Source organism: Schistocerca cancellata, chromosome 6 (assembly GCF_023864275.1).
Source record: "Schistocerca cancellata isolate TAMUIC-IGC-003103 chromosome 6, iqSchCanc2.1, whole genome shotgun sequence".
Lineage (NCBI taxonomy): Eukaryota > Metazoa > Arthropoda > Insecta > Orthoptera > Acrididae > Schistocerca > Schistocerca cancellata.
The window spans coordinates 530,418,134-530,433,150 of NC_064631.1; the positions used below are offsets into that span (position 1 = coordinate 530,418,134).

The window sequence follows — 15,017 nt, forward strand, 5'->3', positions numbered from 1 at the left end:
TAAGTTGGCGGCAGTAAAATTGTACTGCAGTCAGCCTCAAATGCTGGTTCTCTAAATTTCCTCAGTAGCGATTCACGAAAAGAACGCCTCCTTTTCTCTACAGACTCCCGCCCGAGTTCCTGAAGCATTTCCGTAACACTAGCGTGATGATCAAACCTACCAGTAACAAATCTAGCAGCCCGCCTCTGAATTGCTTCTATGTCCTCCCTCAATCCGACCTGACAGGGATCCCAAACGCTCCAGCAGTACTCAAGAATAGGTCGTATTAGTGTTTTATAAGTGGTCTCCTTTACAGATGAACCACATCTTCCCAAAATTCTACCAATGCACCGGAGACGACTATCCGCCTTCCCCACAACTGCCATTACATGCTTGTCCCACTTCATATCGCTCTGCAATGTTACGCCCAAATATATAATCGACGTGACTGTGTCAAGCGCTACACTACTAATGGAGTATTCAAACATTACGGGCTCCTTTTTCCTATTCATCTGCATTAATTTACATTTATCTATATTTAGAGTTAGCTGCCATTCTTTACACCAATCACAAATCCTGTTCAAGTCATCTTGTATCCTCCTACAGTGACTCAATGACGACACCTTCCCGTACACCACAGCATAATCAGCAAACAGCCGCACATTGCTATCCACCCTATCCAAAAGATCATTTATGTAGATAGAAAACAACAGCGGACCTACCACACTTCCCTGGGGCACTCCAGATGATACCCTCACCTCCGATGAACACTCACCGTCGTGGACAACGTATTGGGTTCTATTACTTAAGAAGTCTTCGAGTCACTCACATACTTGGGAACCAATCCCATATGCTCGTACCTTAGTTAGGAGTCTGCAGTGGGGCACCAAGTCAGACGCTTTCCGAAAGTCAAGAAATATGGCATCCGTCTGATACCCTTCATCCATGGTTCACAAGTTAGGAGAGTACCATCGTTAAAAGATCGTAAGGAGATACAGAAGGACTTGGACAAAATTTCCGCTTGGTGTAATGGACGGGTGTTCTGATTTAAATGTGGATAACTCCAATATAACGCCTATATCAATGAGAAAGGACATTGTAAAATCTGATTATAAGACTAGTGTGAATATCTTGTGCACGTCGCATCGTATGATTATTTAGGAGTATCTGATATTAAGATGCGATATGGAAAGGGATGACGAGTAAAATTCAGTATCAGGGAAGGCAAGTGGAAGACTTAATATTTCTTGGAAGGGAATATAATACAAGACGCGGCCGGGAGAGAAGTGTGCTGACCCCGTGACCCTCCAAATCCGCATCCAGTGACGCCTATCGGCTCAGGATGACATGGAGGACACTGGGTAACGTCGGGCATTCCGAGGCCTGTTCAGACGGACTTTAGTTTTAGTGTACTTGCAGTATTTTGAATCTTAATTCTATTTTGTCGAAAGCTGACATTTTGAGACCGTGGCTGTGTACAAAATACAGTCTGATTCTTACGGAGAAGAAATCAGCAGTCAGCGACGTTTACAATGCTGTGCATTCACATGAATAGCGCCGTTACCGGTTTCGCACCGACGGCTGTTCACGTTAAGATACAGATTTTTTGTTGTTTATATTATTTTTTTAAATTCCCCTTATGATGAAAATTCTGTGGGGTGGTCACGCCCTACGATCAAAACACGATGTGGGAAACGGCCTATTTAACTGTAACTGTACCCGATAATGATTGACAGCAATACAAATAAATCATCAAAGCAAAAAGCTTTTAGGTGGGACCGAGAATCGAACTTGGAATCTTTGTCTTTCGCTGGCAAGTGCTCTACCAACTGAGCTACCCAACCACGACTGACGATCTGTCCCCACAGCTTCAGTACTATCAGTACCTCGTCTCCTACCTTCCAAACTTCACAGAAGCTCTTCTGCGAACCGTGCAGAACTAAAACTCCTGGAAGAAAGGATATTGCCACAGTCTGGGGGACGTTTCCAGAATGAGATTTTCACTCTGCAGCGGAGTATTCGCAATATCCTTTCTTCCAGGAGTGCTAGTTCTGAAAGGTTCTCAGAAGAGCTTCTGTGAAGTTTGGATGGTAGGAACGAGGTACTGGCAGAATTGAAGCTGCGAGGAGGTGTCATGAGTCTTGGTTTGGTAGCTCAGTTGGTAGAGCACTTGCCCGCGAAGGGCAAAGGTCCCGAGTTCGAGTCTCGGTCCGGCACACAGTTTTAATCTGCTAGGAAGTTTCATATCAGCGCACACTCCGCTGCAGAGTGAAAATCTCATTCTGCCACCAAAATGTTTTGCCACATGGAAGAGAGCATACAAACATGGCAATATCTCAACTATCACAATATCAAAGAATTTCTTTCATAGAGATGTACACTGACGTGACGGTATAAAATTTAAAAAATACAAACTTTTCATTACATGCAACTTATATTCAGTGAGAACTGATTACAGTTCAGATAAAAGCATAAAGAGACTGGTTTGCCAGAAAATGTATCTGAAATGACATTAGATAAATAATAGCTGTCTCACAAATTACATCAAATGATTGCAACGTCAGCAGTTACTGCTAAAATCATTCATTCACCACAATTTTTGATCACACCTCGTATGTCACAGGAAACTCTGTCAGTTACAGCGTCATATGGGTTTGCCTGAGAAGAAGCGCCGCAAAGTGACTGAAAAACAGTAGAAAGAAAAAAATGCAGCCGCGGTTGTTTTAAGACTGTTGTCGCAATGATCAAAATAAGGTGGTGTTGATACCAAACAGAAACTTTAAAAGTTCAAGTCGATATTACTAGTCCCTATTTTCCTTTTTCAGTGCACAAACATTTACAACCGGGATGAAATACGTGGACAGTGTTGGTTACAAGGGAAGCTAGAGGGGCGGCAATGTTGACAGCGGTGTAGTGGAGGCTATTGGGAGCAGCTGAAGCACGAATCCGCGGCGGCACGAGCCACAAAGGGCAGAACAATGGCAGCCAGCCTTAAAGAGCACCAGCAGCAGCAGCGCACCACAAACAGCAGCAGCTGCACTCTGCGGGTGAACGGTCCTACCTCTGCTGCACAACTGACGACCTCGCTCTACTTGACGGCCGTGTCTAAAATATACTATAGCACTCAAGAGTCAAGAGCGAACCCAAGTGCCGGCCGGAGTGGCCGAGCGGTTCTAGGCGCTACAGTCTGGAACCGCACGGCAGCTACGGGCGCAGGTTCGAATCCTGCCTCGGGCATGGATGTGTGTAATGTCCTTAGGTTAGTTAGGTTTAAGTAGTTCTAAGTTCTAGGAGACTGATGACCTCAGAAGTTAAGTCCCATAGTGCTCAGAGCCATTTGAACCATTTTTTCGAACCCAAGTTCTGAGCTCAGGGGGGACGAAACTGATATTTGTTTCACTCTGAAGGGCGAAGTTTTAAGATTTCACGATAAATATTTCTATGTACCGGGTATCAAAAAGTCAGTATAAATTTGAAAACTGAACAAATCACGGAATAACGTAGATAGAGAGGTACAAATTGACACACATGCTTGGAATGACATGGAGTTTTATTAGAACCAAAAAATACAAAAGTTCAAAAAATGTCCGACAGATGGCGCTTCATCTGAATAATTAGCATAGCAAAGTAGGACAAAGCAAAGATGATGTTCTTTACAGGAAATGCTCCATATGTCCACCATCATTCCTCAACAATAGCGGTAGTCGAGGAATAATGTTGTGAACAGCACTGTAAAGTATGTCCGGAGTTATGGTGAGGCATTGGCGTCGGATGTTGTCTTTCAGCATCCCTAGAGATGTCGGTCGATTACGATACATTTGCGACTTCAGGTAACCCCAAAGCCAATAATCGCACGGACTGAGGTCTGGGGACCTAGGAGGCCAAGCATGACGAAAGTGTCGGTTGAGCACACGATCATCACCAAACGACGCGCGCAAGAGATCTTTCACGCGTCTAGCAATACTTTGTTGTTTTTTTTTCTTAATAAAACCCCATGTCATTCCAAGCATGTGTGTCAATTTTTACCTCTCTATCTACTTTATTCCGTGGTTTATTAAGTTTTCAAATTTTACTGACTTTTTGATCAGCTGGTATATTCGTTGCTGCTCACTATCCATTACGTGTTCCTCCTTTCCGCTAATCGACACTGAAATCATAATACCCCGCTGTGTTGCGGTGCACAGTTCTAGTTTGCTTTGAGAATTTTGTATTGGGTGGGGGTGGGATCTACGCCAATAACTGGTAGAACTGATTATGTCGCTCGGGACCAGACTTCATCAGAACCCATCATAAGATGCGATGTGCGTCAGATGAGTGTTAGAGGGCAGCTGTTCTGCGTAAATTACTCAGATGACATGACAAGCAATTTTAATTGCTCGCAGGGGTTTTCGCAGATGGAGCGTCCTCAGGGACCAAGTGAGCCTGAAGATTGACGGAAAACATTGTTTCATGCTGCAGTCCTAAATGTAAATTTATTATTTCCCTAGACTGATTCTGCGATCATCATGCATTTTCCACGAATAATACCGTTTAAATCACTTAATGCATTTTCATTTTGTAACTGCGTTTCTGCTACTATAATTATCAGATCTGTAGGTCACAACCAAACCTTCAGATGTCAGACACTCAGATTGGTACCAGACGTTGTAGGTCGATAAAGTGTCAACAAAAACATCGATTTAGTTGGTGCTATGTGCTGTCATGCGAAAAGGGTAATTAAAAGTAACACGGAACTGCATATCACAGGGCATGTGTATCTGTGAATGATAGCTTTGTATGCCTCTGGTGGGTGAGTCGATATAGCGTGGGATCGTCTTATGCGTTCAAACCCAACTGATGACTTATATTTTTATTTGTACTTTTTGCGTATGGAACTGTTATATGGGAGGACTTTTCCCTGACTTGTATAAGGAGTTTTCGGAGTTTGTAGCAATGTTTTTTTGACAGTCTGCTTTCACTTCGTTAGTTGAAAGTAGCAAACCAATAGAAAGGTTTGTATAGAGAGGAACAATTGCATCATACGTGCAGAAGCATTAGTAGTCCTATAAAACAATTTCGCGCATAATACAGTGAAAAAAATTGTCTTCATTAGGATTTTAACCCACGATCCTTAGTAGTTGATACGACGTTTTAAGACTCTACCAACTTCCCCATCGATGCTATGCATATTAATTGTTCACATTTATGCTTTTCCTGTGCTCCGTGGTTCTGACGCTACTTTTAATTAATTTTTACGCCCGGTCTGCTAGAGACGACAGCACACAGTACGAACTAATTCGGAGTTTTGGTTGTTACAACTTTTGGTACCGATCTGAGTGTCTGACATCTAGAAGTTTGGGTGTCAGCTCAGTGTAACCAAAACTTAGAACTCGTAAAACAAAATTCAGTGTCAGTAATAATAAAACCTATGTCAGTTCATTATCTTATTCCCCAACATTATGTATGAACTAACAAGAATGGAAATAAGATTTATTGCTCTAAAGGGTACGTTATTACGTTTAATCGCCATCAAGATTTAGAGTTATTAATTTATTGTACGTGCTCGACTGAATGCTGGCCTTTTTGTCTGATTATGTACACTCTCTGACAAAAGAAATGAAGCACGTGGAAGGCGTGGTCGGATACCAATGTAACTTCGTGTTCGTACGCACGATCGGCGGGTATGTAAATAATTGGGGTTGCAATTCACTTTGACGTGTAGAACGCCCACCAGAGTGCATTAGTGTCTTTCTTGTTTAGTGGCATTACCAGGCATGGTGGGGTTTATAAGGGATATGAACAGCATCAGATAGTGACTAATTACAGTCCAGGACACGGAGATGCCGCCTACTCGTCTGAGGCTGCATTATCAGCACTTGAATGTGTTTGAAAGGGGCGTCATTATGGGTCTCCATTTGGCATGCTGGTGAAATAGTGCAGTATCCAAGAGTTTTGGGGCATTCGAATGTGACAGTGGCACGATGTTGGACTGCATGGGAACGTGTGGGCAGCCATACTCGTCATGGTTCCTGTCACCCACGTTTGACCACTATAAGTGATGATCGTCGTAGTGTGCGCCAAGCTCATCGTAATCCCTTCACATCTGCGGCAGCCATCCGAGAAAAAGTAATGGACTTTCTACAGCATTCTGTCATCTCTCAACATTGGCTGGAGATTAGCAGCAGCTCCACTAGGCAACAGTCATCCCATGCGTAGGCTACCTTAACACAAAAGGACCGTGTTTGGAGTGATGACTTGACCGTGAAGCATGGGCTGATGAACGGCGTCGCGTTGTGTTCACCTTCGAACTGCGGTTCTCCACCACCCCGATCGACCACTGTCGACGAGTACGTCGGCGACCTGAAGAGAAGTCCCAGTTTTTCAATGTTTCTGAGGGTCATAGAGGTGTCAACTCTTGATATTGTGGTGTGCGGAGTCATCAGGTCACGGCTGGTAGTAACTGAATTAACTCAGACGGCACAATGGTACATCCTCGAGTGTTACCTCTCATGCGACAATGGTGCCATTTTTCAACAAGACAATGCCCGTCTTCAATGAGGGCTTTCTCTATGAACTGTCTGTACGATGTTGAGGAAATTCTGTGGCCAACAAGATCCCTAGAGCTCTCCCCGATAGGTCATGCATGGTACCAGATCAAACGTTAACTGCATCCCGGTGTCAGTATATAGGAGCCATCACATATACGTGATTACAGACTTTCTCGGCGTATTTCAATTGTGAAACCTTCTCGAGTTATTAGCGACAAGATGACGACGCCACTCGGCTGATAACTCGAGAAGATTTCTTAGAGGAACCATCCCAGTTGCTTTGTGAGCCAGTTTCCCTCAGAAGAAGATACACCAATTTTATGTCACCCTTCCCACCCTAAACAGTTTTACCCAGCTGTAAGAGTTGACTAATGTGCATCTGGAAACGGGAAAACTATGTTATCGGGTCTGGTTTGGATGGAATAAGGTATAAAAGAAATAGGCCTTCAGACGAATCTAAAACGCTTCAAACTGTCAAAATTCCGTTAACCATTCTTTTCAGTCTTAACGGTTATGCAAAATGAGTCGCCACGCATTTAACTGCCTACTGTTGGATATTAGCGTGCGAACCCGGGGTGTGAGACGTTTACACTGAAAAATTCGCTGGAATAAGGACGTATGAAATAATTATTTTTATTTCTTTTACGATTATAGGGGTGTCCGCACCATAGTATTGAAACAAAGTCATTTTCTTATCTTAAATGTTCGTGGTGGCGACCCCTGTCTGGGGGCCTCAATGCTGCAGCCTAGATAGCATGCACGTTAACAAGAGCGTGTTGCCAGTACAGATGGCTATACTGGCTTCTCAACGTTAATGGACGTCTGTGGTGCGGCCGCCAAAAGTCGTAAAATATACTACTGGTTCCCGGCGAAGCCACCCTTTCATGCCGTTTTCTACGCCCCACCGTTTGAGCTCAGGAGCACCTCTGCCTCTGAAATCGTTTGCCGTCAGATGCGAGGTGATACGAGTTCTATTATAGGAAACTGCGGCAAAGAAGGGACTGTTTCGAAGTGGAGTATCAAACAGCTGTCATAGTTTCAATCTGTGGTGAAACTCCGCTAACTGTAATGATGAACTAGTTTGGGTTCCGTGGAAATGTAGAAACACGCAAGACAATACTCACCCAATGACTTCGGTTAGAAGATAGGTTAAAGAAAGGCAGACGAAGTTTTATAACGTTTGCATACTTAGAGAAAGTTTTTGACATCAATGACTGCAATACGCTCTTCAAAATTCTGAAGGCAGCATGGGTGGAATACAGGGAGAGAAAATTATACACAGCTCGAACGGAAACCACGCTACAGTTATAAGAGTCGAATCACTTGACAGGGAAGCAATAGTTGAGAAGGGAACGAGACAGGGTTGTGTAGCTTACTGCTGATGTTAACCATGATGCATATTGCCCAGCTGTGAAGGAAACTGAGGAGACACTTGGAGAAGGAGTTAAAGTACAGGAAGACGAACTAAAAACTCTGAGGTTTGCGGATGACACTGTTAACTCTATCACTGGTGGCAAAGGAGATGTAAAAGCAATTGGCCGAAATGGATAGTGTCTTCAAATTAGGCTATAAAATAATACAGAATAAAAGTACAACAATGGTAATGGAATGTAATGGAATTAAATCAGGCGATGATGAGGGAGTTAGATTCGGAAATCGGACACTAGAAGCAGTAGATGTATTTTTTGTCACTTGAGGAGCGAAATAACTGAAATTGGCCAAAGAAGAGAGGATATAAATCGCAGACTGGCAGTAGTAAGAAAAGCATTTCTCAAAAAGAAGAAGGTCAACATGTAATATAAATTTAAATCTTACGAATTATTTTCTGAAAGTACACTAAGTGATCAAAAGTACCCGGATACCTGGCTGAAAATGACTTACAAGTTCGTGGCGCCCTCTATCGGTAATGCTGGAATTCAATATGGTGTTGGCCCATCCTTAGCCTTGATGACAGCTTCACTCTCGCAGGCATACGTTCAATCAGGTGCTGGTAGGTTTCTTGGGGAACGGCAGTTCATTCTTCACGGAATGCTGCACTGAGGAGAGATATCAATGTCGGTCGGTGAGGTCTGGCACGAAGTCGGCGTTCCAAAACATCCCAAAGGTGTTCTATAGGATTCAGGTCAGGACTCTGTGCAGGCCAGTCCATTACAGGGATGCTATTGCCGTGTAACCATCCGCCACAGTTCGTGCATCATGAACAGGTGCTCGATCGTGTTGAAAGATGCAATCGCCATCTCAGAATTGCTCTTCAACAGTTGGAAGCAAGAAAGTGCTTAAAACATCAATGTAGACCTGTGCTGTGATAGTGCCATGCAAAACAACAAGGGGTGCAAGCTCCCTCCATGAAAAACACGAACACGCCATAACGCCACCGCCCCGAATTTGACTGTTGGTACTACATACACTGGCAGATGACGTTCACCGGGCATTCGCCATACCCACACCCTGCCACCGGATCACCACATTGTGTACCGTGATTCGTCACTCCATACAACATTTTTCCACTGTTCAATTGTCCAATGTTTACGCTCCGTACACCAAGCGAGACGTCGGTTGTCGTTTACCTGCGTGATGTGTGTTTATGAACAGCCGCTCGACTATGAAATCCAAGTTTTCTCACCTCCCGCCTAACTGTCATACACTCCTGGAAATGGAAAAAAGAACACATTGACACCGGTGTGTCAGACCCACCATACTTGCTCCGGACACTGCGAGAGGGCTGTACAAGCAATGATCACACGCACGGCACAGCGGACACACCAGGAACCGCGGTGTTGGCCGTCGAATGGCGCTAGCTGCGCAGCATTTGTGCACCGCCGCCGTCAGTGTCAGCCAGTTTGCCGTGGCATACGGAGCTCCATCGCAGTCTTTAACACTGGTAGCATGCCGCGACAACGTGGACGTGAACCGTATGTGCAGTTGACGGACTTTGAGCGAGGGCGTATAGTGGGCATGCGGGAGGCCGGGTGGACGTACCGCCGAATTGCTCAACACGTGGGGCGTGAGGTCTCCACAGTACATCGATGTTGTCGCCAGTGGTCGGCGGAAGGTGCACGTGCCCGTCGACCTGGGACCGGACCGCAGCGACGCACGGATGCACGCCAAGACCGTAGGATCCTACGCAGTGCCGTAGGGGACCGCACCGCCACTTCCCAGCAAATTAGGGACACTGTTGCTCCTGGGGTATCGGCGAGGACCATTCGCAATCGTCTCCATGAAGCTGGGCTACGGTTCCGCACACCGTTAGGCCGTCTTCCGCTCACGCCCCAACATCGTGCAGCCCGCCTCCAGTGGTGTCGCGACAGGCGTGAATGGAGGGACGAATGGAGACGTCTTCAGCGATGAGAGTCGCTTCTGCCTTGGTGCCAATGATGGTCGTATGCGTGTGTGGCGCCGTGCAGGTGAGCGCCACAATCAGGACTGCATACGACCGAGGCACACAGGGGCAACACCCGGCATCATGGTGTGGGGAGCGATCTCCTACACTGGCCGTACACCACTGGTGATCGTCGAGGGGACACTGAATAGTGCACGGTACATCCAAACCGTCATCGAACCCATCGTTCTACCATTCCTAGACCGGCAAGGGAACTTGCTGTTCCAACAGGACAATGCACGTCCGCATGTATCCCGTGCCACCCAACGTGCTCTAGAAGGTGTAAGTCAACTACCCTGGCCAGCAAGATCTCCGGATCTGTCCCCCATTGAGCATCTTTGGGACTGGATGAAGCGTCGTCTCACGCGGTCTGCACGTCCAGCATGAACGCTGGTCCAACTGAGGCGCCAGGTGGAAATGGCATGGCAAGCCGTTCCACAGGACTACATCCAGCATCTCTACGATCGTCTCCATGGGAGAATAGCAGCCTGCATTGCTGCGAAAGGTGGATATACACTGTACTAGTGCCGACATTGTGCATGCTCTGTTGCCTGTGTCTATGTGCCTGTGGTTCTGTCAGTGTGATCATGTGATGTATCTGACCCCAGGAATGTGTCAATAAAGTTTCCCCTTCCTGGGACAATGAATTCACGGTGTTCTTATTTCAATTTCCAGGAGTGTAGTTCTTGCAGTGGATCCTGATGCAGTTTGGAATTCCTGTGCGATGGTCTGGATAGATGCCTGCCTATTACACATTACAACCCTCTTCAACTGTCGGCGGTCTGTGTCAGTCAACAGACGAGGTCGCGCTGTACGCTTTTGTGTCCCTTCACGTTTCCACTTCACTGTTTCGGAAACAGTAGACCTAGGGATGTTTAGGAGTGTGGAAATCTCGCGTACAGATGTATGATGCAAGTGACACCCGGTCACCTAATCACGTTCGAAGTCCGTGAGTCCCGCGGGGCGCCCCATTCTGCTCTCTTACGATATCTAATGACTACTGAGATCGCTGACATGGAGTATCATGGCAGTAGGTAGCAGCACAATGCACCGAATATGAAAAACGTGTGTTTCTGGGGGTGTCCTAATACTTTTGATCACATAGTGTATTCATTTGGGTGTAACTTTCTACGGAAGTGAACCGTGGACGATGTACACTCCTGGAAATTGAAATAAGAACACCGTGAATTCATTGTCCCAGGAAGGGGAAACTTTATTGACACATTCCTGGGGTCAGATACATCACATGAACACACTGACAGAACCACAGGCACATAGACACAGGCAACAGTGCATGCACAATGTCGGCACTAGTACAGTGTATATCCACCTTTCGCAGCAATGCAGGCTGCTATTCTCCCATGGAGACGATCGTAGAGATGCTGGATGTAGTCCTGTGGAACGGCTTGCCATGCCATTTCCACCTGGCGCCTCAGTTGGACCAGCGTTCATGCTGGACGTGCAGACCGCGTGAGACGACGCTTCATCCAGTCCCAAAGATGCTCAATGGGGGACAGATCCGGAGATCTTGCTGGCCAGGGTAGTTGACTTACACCTTCTAGAGCACGTTGGGTGGCACGGGATACATGCGGACGTGCATTGTCCTGTTGGAACAGCAAGTTCCCTTGCCGGTCTAGGAATGGTAGAACGATGGGTTCGATGACGGTTTGGATGTACCGTGCACTATTCAGTGTCCCCTCGACGATCACCAGTGGTGTACGGCCAGTGTAGGAGATCGCTCCCCACACCATGATGCCGGGTGTTGGCCCTGTGTGCCTCGGTCGTATGCAGTCCTGATTGTGGCGCTCACCTGCACGGCGCCAAACACGCATACGACCATCATTGGCACCAAGGCAGAAGCGACTCTCATCGCTGAAGACGTCTCCATTCGTCCCTCCATTCACGCCTGTCGCGACACCACTGGAGGCGGGCTGCACGATGTTGGGGCGTGAGCGGAAGACGGCCTAACGGTGTGCGGAACCGTAGCCCAGCTTCATGGAGACGATTGCGAATGGTCCTCGCCGATACCCCAGGAGCAACAGTGTCCCTAATTTGCTGGGAAGTGGCGGTGCGGTCCCCTACGGCACTGCGTAGGATCCTACGGTCTTGGCGTGCATCCGTGCGTCGCTGCGGTCCGGTCCCAGGTCGACGGGCACGTGCACCTTCCGCCGACCACTGGCGACAACATCGATGTACTGTGGAGACCTCACGCCCCACGTGTTGAGCAATTCGGCGGTACGTCCACCCGGCCTCCCGCATGCCCACTATACGCCCTCGCTCAAAGTCCGTCAACTGCACATACGGTTCACGTCCACGTTGTCGCGGCATGCTACCAGTGTTAAAGACTGCGATGGAGCTCCGTATGCCACGGCAAACTGGCTGACACTGACGGCGGCGGTGCACAAATGCTGCGCAGCTAGCGCCATTCGACGGCCAACACCGCGGTTCCTGGTGTGTCCGCTGTGCCGTGCGTGTGATCATTGCTTGTACAGCCCTCTCGCAGTGTCCGGAGCAAGTATGGTGGGTCTGACACACCGGTGTCAATGTGTTCTTTTTTCCATTTCCAGGAGTGTACAATGCAGAAAAAGAAAGAAAATTAGAGTGGTGCTACAGCAGAATGCTGAAGTTTAGATGCGTAGATAGGGTAAGAAATTAGGAGATATTGTATCAAGCTGGGAAGAAAAAATGTTTATGGCACAACTTGACTAGAATAAAGGATCGCTTGAAGTAATTACCAATTTAGTACTGGAGAGAAGTGTGTGTCTGTGCAATGCGGGGAGGGAGGGGGGGGGGACTTTTAGACGGCGACCAAGGATAAATATAGTAAGCAGCTTGATAGATGCAAGTCGCAGTAGTTATTAGGAAATGAACAGGCTTGCACAGAATGGATTGGCATGGAGAACTGCACCAGACTACTTAACGGGATGAACACACCACCACCGCAACAACAACAACATTAATAACGACGGTAAATCACGTTCCATACAAAACACTAGGGTCCCACTGACATCACTGCCTGTTTACGCTATCGGTGTGACGCTACCCTACTGAGTACGGCAGTCGGCATTCGCCGGCGGCGCCCTACCGTGCGTGTGGCTGAAGTTGGAGTCGAGGTCGAGCTTGTCGTCCTTGTCGTGCAGCTTGTCATGCCGCGGCGACGAGCCGCCCTTCATCGACCGGAAGTACTGGCTCCAGCGCGTCCGGCCCGCGTCCTTCTTCAGCCGCTTCTCCTTCGCTCTTCTGGAACAAGGATACAAAGTGTAACATGCCCACTCTGTCCTGCACAGGTATCGCCGAGATACTGCCGGCCTACAGGGTAATCAGTACAAAATACACCGAAGGAAAAACGTAGCAACACCAAGAAATAAAGAACAGTAATGAAATTTCGGGAATACATTTTTCTACGTAACATGTGTAAGTGATCACCATCGCAAGAACACAATTAATAGAAGCGGGAGATATGTGAACTGCTGGTGCATTAATAACAGGTTTAACCGCCAGAATGTTGAATGGAAGCATGCAAACGTACATGCACTGTGTCGTACAGGTGCCAGATGTCACTTTGTGAGGTGGAGTTCCACCCCTGTTGCTCTTGGTAGGTCAGTACAGGATGTTTGTGGATGGCGCTGGTGTTGTGGACCAATGACGTTCTATATGTGCTCGATTGAAGACAGATCTGGTGATTGAATAGGCCAAGGCCTATTGCCCTGTAGGGCAAGTTGGATTACAAAAGAGGCATGTGGGCGAGCGTTATACTCCCGAGACTGCTGCTCATGAGTGGCAGCACAACAGACTGAATCACTGTTGTGACAGTTGACGTTCGGGGAGAGGTAACATTTGCTTCGTTCACTGCTACTGCCTACCATCTGATTGGTTCAAATGGCTCTAAGCACTGTAGGACTTAAAATCTGAGTTCATCAGTCCCCTAGACTTAGAACTACTTAAACGTAACTAACCTAGCTCGGGCACAGCGGCCGGCTTATGAGGTCTGAAGATAGTTAAAAACTGACCGAAACCGGTAATCTTTTTTTTTTTTTTTTGCGGTTGAGACTGTTTGTGGCGCAAATGGCTCTGAGCACTACGCGACTTAACTTCTGAGGTCATCAGTCGCCTAGAATTTAGAACTAATTAAACCTAACTAACCTAAGGACATCACACACATCCATGCCCAAGGCAGGATTAGAACCTGCGACCGTAGCGGTCCGTCGACTCCAAACTGTAGCGCCTAGAACCGCACGGCCACTCAGGCCGGCTGAGACTTTGTGTTCATTTCAGGTTGCAGTTGTAGTTCTTCGTGATGGCTAGAACGGACACCAGAGTGCATTAGTGTTGTTAGAGCTTAGTAAGTGGGTTAATTACAAGGTGTGAACAGCGTCAGATGATGAATTATCACTGTAAAGGTCTTAGAGGTATCGCGTGCTCTTGTGAGACCGAGTTACCATCCCCTGACCGAGTCTGACAGGGGCCTCATTGTTGGTCTCCAGTTGGGTAGTATCCATATTTGTGGGGTATTCTGACGCGACAGTGGCTCGATGTTGGACTGCATGGGAACGTGACTCGCCGTCAAGATTTCAGTCGACCGCGACTCAACTCCACAAGGGAGAATCACCGCATCGTGCACTAAGCACATCATAACCCCTACACATCCGCACGGGCCATCCGAGAATAAGACTCCCTTCAATCCCTCACCATTGGTCAGAGGCTAGCAGCAGGGAATTATGCCCCACGCTTAGGCTGCCAGCACGGCAACACAACGGCTGCGTTAGACTGGTGCCGTGCCCGGAAGGCATGAACTATTGACGAATGGCGGCCCATTGTATTCAGCGCAGAATCGCAGTTCTGCGCTACCGTAGATCACTATCGTCGGTGACTATGGCGGCGACTTGGGGAGAGGTCCCACTCTTTCACGATCGTAGAAAGACAAAGATGCGTTACTCTTTGCGTCATGGCGTGTGGAGTTACCGAGTATATATTCTGGTGGGGGAATTATGACGACACAACGGTAAGTCACGTCCTGCGTCCTTACTTGTTACCTATCATGTGACAGTATCCTGGTGCCACTTCTCAACGAGACAGTCCTCGTTTGCACATGCCACATATTTTTATGAAATTATTGCATGACGTTAAAGCAC

The 15,017-nt window shown here is 47.3% G+C and overlaps 1 protein-coding gene across 1 annotated transcript in view; it reads right to left on the minus strand.

Annotated features, from left to right (window-relative positions):
* Positions 1-15,017, minus strand: part of LOC126190991 (LIM/homeobox protein Lhx3) — a 202,036-nt gene that overhangs the window by 85,199 nt on the left and 101,820 nt on the right. Inside the window, exon 5 of the mRNA XM_049931668.1 lies at positions 12,971-13,125. Within this exon, the coding sequence (XP_049787625.1) occupies positions 12,971-13,125 (155 nt within the window). The remainder of the gene's footprint in view (positions 1-12,970; positions 13,126-15,017) is intronic.